Source organism: Monodelphis domestica, chromosome 3, assembly GCF_027887165.1.
Source record: "Monodelphis domestica isolate mMonDom1 chromosome 3, mMonDom1.pri, whole genome shotgun sequence".
In the NCBI taxonomy this organism is placed as follows: Eukaryota; Metazoa; Chordata; class Mammalia; order Didelphimorphia; family Didelphidae; genus Monodelphis; species Monodelphis domestica.
The window spans coordinates 488,528,845-488,541,024 of NC_077229.1; the positions used below are offsets into that span (position 1 = coordinate 488,528,845).

General features: G+C 32.4%; 1 protein-coding gene across 3 annotated transcripts in view; it reads right to left on the minus strand.

Annotated features, from left to right (window-relative positions):
* CERT1 (ceramide transporter 1) overlaps positions 1-12,180 on the minus strand; it is a 178,360-nt gene that overhangs the window by 41,257 nt on the left and 124,923 nt on the right. For all 3 annotated transcript variants that reach the window (XM_007486557.3, XM_007486558.3, XM_007486559.2), the window contains one exon: positions 6,538-6,630. In XM_007486557.3, coding sequence (XP_007486619.1) covers positions 6,538-6,630 — 93 coding nt within the window. The remainder of the gene's footprint in view (positions 1-6,537; positions 6,631-12,180) is intronic.

The window sequence follows — 12,180 nt, forward strand, 5'->3', positions numbered from 1 at the left end:
ATTTCTCTTTTTTCTTTTTAATTAGGTTAGCCAAAGGTTTACCAATTATGTCTTTTTTAAGAAAACATCTTTTAGTTTCATTTGACATTTCTAATCTTTTGGTAATAAGTTCTCAAGATAAAAAGAGAAATCACTGTAATAAAGATAGCAATGTGGACAGAAAGGGAACTTATTAACCAACTGAGCTTTTAAATACATGTACTTAATACATAGGCAGGTGAAGGAAATAGGACTAAAAAAATAATATATTCTGTAAGAGCATTAGAAGTGATAAGCTCAGAATGAACTAACGTTAGTGTGAAAGCCAAGGGGGAAAAAGTTTGAAGTTATATTGAGGAAAAAAGAAACTCAAATAAGAGATATCATGACAATGCAAAGTAGAATAACTGATAAGAGAAGAAAGAGATATTCAATTACTTTTTTAACTTGTTTTCTCTGCAAAGGAGAGTGATCTTTGGATTTGAAAAGACTGAATGAAAATTCTAATAAATGGCAGGTAAGTTGTTAAGAGAGCACCACTTAGCTTCTTTTGGTGACTTCAGGTCATCTGGCCCAGTAGAACTTCATCTTTAGATATTTAAAGAACTAGCAAATGATAGCTGAACCACTGGCAATGATATCTGAAAGATCATGGGGAAAGGACATAATATTGCACAATTTGAGAAGGGCAAATATAGTCCTAATTTTCAAAAAAGGAAGAGAATAAAATCTGTGAACTATAGAACACTCAGCTTGATTTAAATTTCTGGTAATGTTTAAGTTCTTGAACATATTATTATATAGATGATGAGTGAATACAAAGAAAAGAAAGTAATCACAATAAGCCAGCATGACTTAATCAAGAGCATGTCACAATGTGTTAAACTTACTTCTTTTCTGGGCAGAGTTCCTGGAATGGTACACCAGGAAAAGTACTACAGATACAGTTTTCCAGGATTTCAGTAGTTCATCTGATATAGATTCTCAAGTCAATCTTGTGGACAAGATGAGGACACACAAGCAACAGGATGAATGAGTAACTTACTAATGATATATTAACATGGAAGAAGATATGCAGCAAAATGTACCAAGGATCTGTGCTTGGCCTCCTATTGGATAACTTTTTTCATCAATGATTTAGATAATGTGCCATGTTCATCAAATTTTTAGGTAACACACAAAAAAGAAGAAATAGGTAATTGACTGGATGATGGAATCAAGATAAAAAAGTTCAATGGATTACAAGACTAATAATGATTCTGAGTTAAAAAATAAAGAAAAAGACCTCACAGATGCAAGATGGAAGAGCCATGTTTTGATATGTCTGCCTGAAAAAGATGTGGGAGGTTTAGTGGACTCCAATTTCAACTGGGTTGAATGACAAAAGGCAGACATTTTAGGTATAAGGACAGGGTCTTTCTCTGGAATCTTAACATAGAAGTTTTCAGTTGTGAATTATAGTTTAGGAAAAACTTTTGATAAGCTACATAGATTCTGGAGGAAGGCAACCAGGATGGCAAAGGCCTCAAGATTTTTGCCTTATGAGAAGTGAAGGAACTGGGGAATATTGATACAAATGTGCTTTTATGTCAGGGATCGAGGAGATGAGAGAAATAGATGATACACACAATGCCCAGCCTTAAGTGTCTGATGAGCTGCCATGTGGTAGAGAATGAATTTGCCTAATTTGGCCTCCAGGAGGAACCAGGAGAAATCTGTTTGGAATTAGACCCATATTATAATTAAATAAGTATCATTACATAAGACAGAAAACAAAATTTGGAAAGAAGAAAATATAGGCTAACCAGGAAGTTTCCAAGCAATTATATCTATTCAAAAGTGGAACTGTGTGGGAAGTAATACATGCTTACATTTTAGATACCTCACAATAGCCTAATTACCACTTGTTGAGTATATCGTAGAGGATTCTTGTTCAGGTTTAGCTTTGATTAGAGGGCCACTGAAGACCCATTGAAATCAGAAATCAGATGCATTACTACTCCAACTATGATTATTGGGGATTGAAGAGATTTTAGATTATAGAAATTTAATTATGGTTGTGAAATGATGCCTCTACTTCTCATTTCTTCACTGTATGTTCCATCAATACATATAATTAAATTGATGGAACATGTTTAATGTTCCCCAAATGCCTATAAACTAAAATATAATTTAAGCCATATCTGAATATTTGGCAACAAAAGGTAAGAGAGAACAATGGTATTTAAATAGCATCTTAAGATTTGCAAGCATTACATTATCTCACTTAACCCTAGTAACAGCACTATGAAGTAGGCAAAACAGTTAGTATTACCATTTGAAAGATGAAGAAACAGATTCAGACAGCTTATATATGCCCATACAGCTAAAAGACAGCATTTGAGACTAGGCCTTTACTGACTTCAAAGTCCAGAGTTCAACTCCCTACATGATGCCTCTAAGAAGTAGAGGATAGTTTACAGCTGGTATCTAGAAAAACAAGTGAAATTTTCCAAATTTGAAGGAACATATCGTAAAAAAAGATCAACAAGTAGAAAATAAAGAAGCAATTGAAAAGCAACTGAATCTCCAAAGAAAAGAAGGTCGTAAATGTCTTTGACATAGTTAAAGTAGTCTCAGAGAAACATTAATATGGAAACAGTCCATAAGACTGACTGGCGAGAACGTAAGAAAAGAGTCAAGTTGGTAGAAAAACTGAAAAAAAAAATGTGGGAATGAGGAGTTTAGTATCCAAAGATGATGTCAGAATGGAGAGAGGGACAAGTGAGTAGAGATCATAGGTAGGTAAAACAAAGTTGGGATTGAGAATCTAGGTAAGAGGTCATCAGGCTTAAAAATATGTGAGACATCACTTTCCATGGGATTTGAAGAAACATTAGAAATAAGTAAAGTACACAAGATAAAGACTAGACCCATGATTTCATTACAGAGAACTTCTACGTAAGGAAAATCCCTTCATCAGTACTTCTCTGCAATTTATAACAATTTTCTAGAACAATGAGAGATTAAAGAACTTCCTCAGTATCACATAGAGTAGGTGTTAAAGGTAATACCTGAATCTTGGTCTTCCTGGCTCCAAGGCCAGTTCTATATAAAGAATTCAATTCTAAAATTTACTAAGTACATGCTGTATGATGAATAGTTCAGTTTAGTTTCTGGGAGAAAGAGGAAATTCTGCTGAAATACAATTTGTGTGCTCCTGGAGCTGAAAAGTTTCAAATGAAGATAAGATATAATTATGAAATACCATTACGTGATAATTGCATCAAAGAAAGAACAGATCCAAGAGCTACAAAAAACCCAAGAGGGAAGGGTCATTACTGACATGAAGAAGGGAAGATTTATGGAAGGTATCACAAAGATAACATTTGAGATGTATTTCAAAGAATAGAATTTAGCAGGCAAAGGAATGGAGAGAATAATACAAGCAAAGGCAAAATGTGTTTTTAATGAAGATAAACAGGATAAGGACAAGGTCTTGGTGGAAAAAACATACTATGAAACAGAAAGAAAAGATGAAAAAAAGTTTGTATGAGTGTCATTTGCAAAAGAGAAGCAAAATTATCTGCACTGAATGAAGCAATGGGGAGGATATTGGTCCTTGAAAAGAGTAGAGAAATTTTAGATACAACTAGTAGGTCTGGGTAATCAGAGATAATTAAAGTATTTCTGGGAAGCATCAAAGACCTACTCACATTATATAGAATCAATTTGTGGTAGGCTCAGCTTAATAGACAATTTCCTTTTCATATAAGATAATTTTTCAAAACTTTTTGAAACAACCATATATGATGAATCAATGGCCTATATAATACCATATATGATGAATCCAAGGTCTGTGTCTAGAATAGCTCATTTAGACATCCAGTACTATAATGAATTCTTCTATCAGCACATGAAAAAAGTTGCTAAGAATCTCATTAAGCAATTTTCCTTAGGGGCCAAAAGCAGAAATGGAAAGGTGAAGAGGATAGGCAGGAAAGATGACGAGCAGGAAAAATTGTCTGCTATACTGTTGATGTAAAATGTCACCAAAGTCATTATCAGTGACATCTTTTCATTTCATTGTTGTGATACTGGCAATAATCCAGACAAATACTACTTCTATGTCCACAATGACCAGACAAGGACAGAATGGGTTTAATTGATTCTGATCAGACTATGTGCACTATATAATTTCCCCCACTTAAAAATCAATTAAAGAAAAAAAGTTGCTATACTTGATCCAAAGCTCAAGGTCAGCCTATGCAACTATTTTTTTTAAAAGGCATAATTTTTTAAACGTTGAAGAGACAGACTTTAGACAAAAAAAGTTTAACTCCAAAACACAAGGACTGTATTTGTTCAATGCCTAGTACATTACAAAAAAAAATTGTGAATGTTTCATAAAGGCTAAAAATTGAGGCATAGGTACTTAATTTAGTATACAAGTAATTTGCTTAAGTGATGAGAATCCTATGCTAAAATGACATGCTTAACTAAAGTATGGAAAAAGTGTTACTTCTGAATTAGAAAAATATCACATAGCTAATAAACAGGTACTGTTCATTCCAGAAGGAATCAACTGGAAATTTTTATTAGTACTGTGAAATCATAGCAAAGTAAAATCATCTCTCTGGTTTCTTACATAGAATTTTTAAAAAGTCAATATAACAGAAAAAAAATTTATACTGTAAAGGTAGCAATTTAATTTTGTTACTTCTATTTAAAAAAAAAAAAAACATTTGGTGCAGCACACCAGCAGAACTGGATAGCTCAGTGACCTCTTTTATGGACAGATTTTCTCAGGTTCACCAGCAGACACAGGGAAGATAGGATCACAGGAAATTAAATAGACAATACATAAAAATTTAAAACTTATGCACAAACAAAACTTTTGCAATTAAAATTAGAAGAGAAACAGTTACCTGGAGAAAAAAATCTTTGCATTAATTTTCTCTGATAAAGGTTTTTTATCCAATATATATAAAGTACTGATTCAAATATATAAAAAACAAGAGCCATTTCCCAAAAGAAAAATGGCCAGAGGCCATGACCAGGTAAATAAATCTCAAAGAAAAAACCCAAACTATCAAAAAGTCCTATAAAAAATTACTTCTAATCAGTATAAGTGTACTGAAATCAGGTACATTAAATTATTTGTCTTATCCTAGAAATAGTAAATGGCAGATATGGAATTCATTTCAAGGTCTTCTGACTCCAAATTCAATCCTCCTTTCATGGTAACTTACTACTTTAGTTATTATTGGTTTGGATTTATGCACCATTTTAATTCTAATAAAAAACCATCCCTTTGCTTTTCATTTTTTAATCTCTTAAATTCAAAGGTCCTAGATGACAAATGCTTGATATTTAAGAGAACTTGTATATGTAATAGTTAACTATGATGAATTTTTATTTTTAATGAACACTTTCTGTGGCAACATGTGAATTACTACATACTGGAATATATAATAATCACAATTTCTACAAATAAAGTTATGATAATTGTGTTTAAAAAAGCAAAAAACATTTATAAATTAATTTTGGTAGTAATTTATCATAAAGGTCTATTTAGATACTTTTGATCTTTGTAATAATGATTTAGTATGCTTTTTCTCTCCAATTTTTTCTAATTTAAGAAACCAGCATTTGAGCATTACTTATTTGTAGGAATATAAAGGTTATGTAATTTACTTTTCTTTTGCCTGAAGAATAGATACATTGGCTACATAACATTTTATACATGAATTTCTGAGGACACAGCGAATCAATTTGGTAACTGTTTGATAATCAAATCTGGTTAAATTGATCTGCATAATTTTCATAAAATAAATACTTTAACAGCAAACTGCAGTGTGTGTTTTGAACAATCTCTCATATGATTACATGGTAAACACTTAAAAATACAGATCAAGTAATCAGTAATCAGCTAAAGTTTTTGGCAAATTTACACTTGTTACGCTCTTGTTATACCATAGAAATTAACCTATGCTAGCAGGTATATTTAATTAAATCTATCTAAAATTAAAAAATAGTTAATACATAAAAGGAAAAAAACCACCAACTTGATTTTTCTGATATCTATTTTTATTTTTAAAAATTCCAAATTCTGAAAAGGAGACAGTCAATATATATTAAAGCTCTGAGGGTTTGTCATGGGAATTCTTTCCATTGACAAAGTGCAATCAGCTTAATTTAGTAGATTAAGTCTTGGGGAGTTGCATGATTTTCCCACTGCCACAAAGTTTATATGTGTTCGATGTAGAATCTGAACCTAGGTATTCCTGATTCCAAATAGAGCACTTACCTATGCAAACTCTCTGAAAAAGGGAAAAAATTAAATTAGAAAATCATCTTTGTCAGTTAGAGAGAATTAAATGTGCATAGGTTACTTAAAATGCATAAATGATTTTGGAAGCTAAAATTTAATTTAATAACTTGATATTACCTCTTAACATTCTCAGATAATGGCAACAATAGGATTAAATAGTCTACCAGGTTGAAAAAGAAGCTTCAAAATTGATAGTTTCTGGGAGAGACTTTATTATTTTTTCCCCACAAAGTATGAATTCCTACCTCATAATCTGGTCCTCCAAAATGGGATTTTTTCTTAAGTTCAGTCACAGCATTTTTGTAGGCTTCTTCTACCCTCCTCTTTTTCTCAATTTCCTGTTTTTAAAAAATGGGCAATTATAAATACTTTATCTTCTGAAATACATAAGTTAGTTTTAAAAATTATTATAAATAATATGCTTTACTTTACATGTGGGCCTCACTGAATCTAGAATCTGATCAAGTGGTACTGAGGTATATATGAATGAACACTGGGTTTCTACCAAACAAAAATACATGTGTAAACTACGTGTTGTATTTTATTCTGACTTTTCAATAATGTAATCATTTATACAAATGTAAGAGAGAAAAATTTTTTCTTAGATAAAATGATATAAGCAGTTAACTGGATTTAATTGCCAAAATCTCCAGAAATAATAGTGAGAAACAACATAAAGGCCTAAAATACCTTTCTATAAGCTTATTTGCTCTCAGAAAGAACAAATTGGATATTACTAAATCAATTATTAAATGTTAGAACACAAGATCAGTGCTTGTATCTAGTGCTTAACAATTTCTTGTATAACTACTTATAAATCACTTTTGACATTAAGTTTATTTGTAAGATGAAGATAATATTTTCTAGTCTATTCTTTTTTTTTTTTTTTTGAAATTTTTATTGACTAATTAGTCAACAATTTTCCTTGGTTACAAGAATCATATTCTTTCCCTCCCCTTCCCCACCCCTTCCCATAGCCAACACGCAATTCTACTGAGTTCTACATGTGTCCTTGACCAAAACCTATTTCCATGTCATTGATGCTTGCACCAGGGTGATCAATTAAGAGTCTACATCCCCAATCATATCCCCATCAACCCATGTAATCAAGCAGTTGTTTTTCTTCGGTGTTTTTACTCCCACCGTGTTTCCTCTGGATGTGGATAGTGGCTTTTCTTGTAGGTTCCTCCAAGTTGTTCAGGGTCACTGCTTTGCCACTAATGGAGAAGTTCATTATATTCTGTTGTACCACAGTGTATCAGTCTCTGTGTACAATGTTCTCCTGATTCTGTTCCTCTTCATTCTGCATCAATTCCTGGAGGTCATTCCAGTTCACATGGAATTCCTCCAGTTCATTATTCCTTTGATAACAATAGTATTCCATCACCAAAATATACCACAATTTGTTCAGCCATTCCCCAATTGAAGGGCATCCTCTCATTTTCCAATTTTTTTGCCACCACATGCTCAGCTATGAATATTCTTGTACAAGTCTTTTTTCTTATTATCTCTTTGGGGTACAAACCCAGCAGTGCTATGGTTGGGTCAAAAGGCAGACAGTCTTTTATCTCCCTTTGGGCATAGTTCCACACTGCCATCCAGAATGGTTGGATCAATTCACAACTCCACCAGCAATGCATTAATGTTCCAACTTTGCCACATCCCCTCCAGCATTCATTCCTTTCCTTTCCTGTCATATTAGTCAATCTGCTAGGTGTGAGGTGATACCTCAGAGTTGTTTTGATTTGCATCTCTCTAATTATAAGAGATTTAGAACACATTTCATGTGCTTATTAATAGTTTTGATTTCTTTATCTGAAAATTGCCTATTCATGTCCCTTGCCCATTTATCAATTGGGGATTGGCTTGGTTTTTTTGAAAAATTGATTTAGTTCTTTATAAAGAATTCTGTCTTAAGTAATTCTGCTTCTCTTGGTTACAACAAAGAAGAAATGTCATTTTTTTCTATAGGACGTTTATTGGATTTTCCATTGGAGTTCAAATATTCTTTAGTAATCTTTTCATTTACATGGTTGTAATTACTGTGTATATTTTCCTCTTGGGTCTGCTCAATTCACTCGCCAAATCTTCTGGCTTTTCTTAAATTATTCATATTCAGTTTTTCTTATTGGAGAAAAATATTTCATTATAATCATATACTACTTCCCCCTCACCCCATAAATTCCCTACAACATGGTCAAATATTTTGGTGCCAGTTCTCCGGTATCAAAAAGTGGCACAAACATTTTGGTGTATATGAGATCTTTATTCCTTGGAGCATATGCCCAATAAGGAGATTTTGGTCAATGGGTATGCACAGTTCAATTATTTTCATTACATGACTGAAAACCAAAAATAGTTGGGTTGCTTCATAAGTCCAGTGTGACTTTTCCCACTGTCTATCTATTCTCACTTTGGCATTCTTTACAGTTTGCATGGCATGAAGTGAAGACTCAAATACTTTGGTCTGCATTTCTCTTACTGTGTCATTTACAACTTTATAATTAACTCGATCTTATTCTCTTATCATTTTCTTTATAGTCTGACATTTTAGGTAATATTTAGGTTGCATAATTTTTTTTTGAAGTTATCTGACATATCCTGTAAGATATCCAGCCCACGTATTTACCCAATTACTGCCAAATTTGCTCACAGTTCCTCTCTCTAGCACCAAAAGAGAGTTCTTTACCTAGGAATTTAGATTCTTGGGTTTATCAAACACTGAAGTATTTTCAACTGCTTATATTTCCTGATTCGTTTCTATTGATCTACTTTGCTTTAAAAATTAGTACCAAATAATTTTGATTACTACTTTTAAAATATAGTAAAATATGTTAATGCCCATTTCTTTATTTCTCTGGAGATTCTAGGCCTCTTTTGCTGTTCTAAATCAATGACTGTCTAGTTATATAAAGTATTGCCTTAGTAATTTGATTAGTATGGTACTAAATTTGAGCATTCACTACATTAATAAATTTTAAAGTTGCATTTATTATAAACCTTGTATATCTTTTGATAGGTTAACTCCCAAATGTTTACACACACTATTTTAAATGAATTATTTTTGTCATTTCTTGAATCATTTTGTTAGCAGATATGTAAAATTCTGATGGTTTCTGTGGATTTGAGTATTCTTGCTGAAAATATTTCCTCATTTATATTCTTTATTAATTATATGGAGGCTTCTAAGAACAGCATCATGCCACTTGCCAATAAGTTGCTGTCTTTGTTAATTCTCATATTATTGAAACAGCTAATATTTCTAAAACTATTGGTAGTTCCTTACTAGTGAATTATTAGTGAATCCTCTGGGTTTGTATGGATTTATGTTGTATGTAAATCCTCTGGAATTGTATGTATTCAAATTTACCTGGCAAAGTTATAATTATGAAAAATATGGTAACTGTCTCTAGTCCAATGGAACTATGTAGTGCAAATTAGAATAATGAAACCAAACTGGGGAATTCATTATTTGTACTAATCCAGACCTAGCCAAATAATAATTGATAGAGAGTAACATTGCTCTACTCCTCTTTGTATTTACTGGGAAAACTTTTATTATTTCTCCAGTGCTCAAAAACAACATTTTATATGTACAAACCATATCCTCCAAGTAGTAGTAACCAAGCTGAGAAAATCTTAACTCTTCCCCCTTCCCAATAAGTAGACCATTGGGAGGAAATTTAATTTTAATTCAAGTGCAAATTCATCTATTAGTCATACTACAACTAACTCCATAAGCAGCCAGCTATGAAATGGAACATACAGGGACCTGGAGTCAGGAAAGCACACCTTTCTGAGTTCAAATCTGGTCTCAGACACTAATTGTGTGATCCTGGGCAAGTCGCCTCATCCTGTTTGCCTCAGTTAGTTCATCAATAAAATGAAGTGGATGAGGAAATCAAAACCATTCCAGTATCTTTGCCAAGAAAATCCCAAGTGGGGTCACAAAAAGTTAGATATTACCTGGATACTTACTTAGATTAGTATGTATCTAAAAGAAACAAGAAAATGGTTTAGTAGACTGAAAAGGTAATGAAAATGTTTTAAAAAAAATACATAGAGCAAAATATTGCAAATAGGTGCTTGGAAATGGTCAAAGAGTCTATCCAATGTCAAGAATTCATTTTTAATCAGTAACAATAAATTTAAATCATATTCTTCAATGGCAAGTTTCTATTTCCATTAATAATTTAAAAAATATTCTATTTTAGAGCAGATATAAATTTGTAGTTTTTGTTCAAATTTAGATAGGCAGCCAGTGATTTAGGAATTGCTAAGTATTAAAAAAAACAACAAAAATCATTGCCTTACCCCCTCCTCCTCCCTATTTCCAAATTTCCCAATGACTATTTGTGGAGGGCATTTTTATCCTTCCTGGTACACAGGTTTACAAACTGAGTGTCATTCTTGACTCCTCTTACATTCATTCCACATATCTAAGTTGTTGCCAAGTCTTGTTGTTTCTACTTTTTACATCTTTTATAAATGCTCTCTATTCATACAGCCACTACCCTAATGCACGCTCTTATTCTTATTCATTCTGTAATTTTCTGGTTGGCCTCCCTTTCCTCAGGTTATTCCCCACTCTAACATAGCCTTCAATCAGCTGCCCAAGAGATTTTTCTAAAGCACAAGTCTGACTTCTTTGATATGCTGGTTACTTTTTTTTTTTTAAACCCTTACCTTCTGTCTTGGAATCAATACTGTGTATTGGTTCCAAGGCAGAAGAGCAGTAAGGGTTAGGCAATGGGGGTTTAGTGACTAGCCCAGGGTCACAAAACTCAGTGTCTGAGGTTAGATTTGAACCTAGGATTTCCTGTCTCTAGGCCCGGCTCTCAATCCACTGAGCCACTCAGCTGCCCCCTAAATTATATAGATATTAAAACATGAGCATGTGGAAGAGATGGCTTTAGTTAAAAGGTTCAGATAAGTCAGACTCAAGGTATCTATCATGCAATACCTTTCTTTAACATATGATTTTTCAATTATTTATAAGTGTTTTGGGATTTGGGTTTTATAAGATTACTCACAAAATGAATAGTATAAAAATATATTTTGCATGTTAATACATGTTTTAATTATTAATACCCAGGTCAAATTGCCTGCCAGCACCAGTTGGGGGAAGGGAAAGGAGGGAGATAAGTTCGATTATATAAATTGGGAAAATTTGTGTGAAAATTTGTTATTGCATGTAATTGGTTAAAAAAATTAATTTAAATAAATTTAAGAAATAAAAATATCACCTTGGGTTTATAGATTCATGTTTACAAAATGTTTTATATATGTGTATATATATATTATATACATACCTCTATTATCATCTGATTCTAATAAGGCTAGGTAGAAAAAAAATATCATTTCCATTTTATTACTGATGAAGAGACTAAAGTTCTGAAGAGTTAAGAAGCTTGATGATACCTATTTACTACTCGTTTCTAAGGAGAGGGAAGAAAGGCCTGAAATCTGGTGAAGAGTACTATCTGAGAAGTCTCTCCTCTGAGGCTGAAAAATTTGCCTAGTAATCAGCTCTAATGCTGTGCCCTATTTGGAGAGAAAGCATTTAGTGTAGTTGATATACTCAACTCAGTATTCAACTTGATTTATTAAAACCTTAAAAACAAAATCAACATTAAAAATCATTATACATTAAAGGCTAGGTTTTAATAAATGGACCACATTCCTGCTCTACTAAAATTCTTTAAGAAAATAATTCCATTTTTACAATATTTTTAAAAGGATGAGCAGTAAAAATTATACTATGCCTCAGCTTTACAACAGGATAAACATGCACGTTCTCAGCAAATAACAGGATATGAAAACAAGGCCTTATTTGGAACTTATAGGAGTTACTGGACTTACGACAAATAAAAAGGTATTGCTTTACA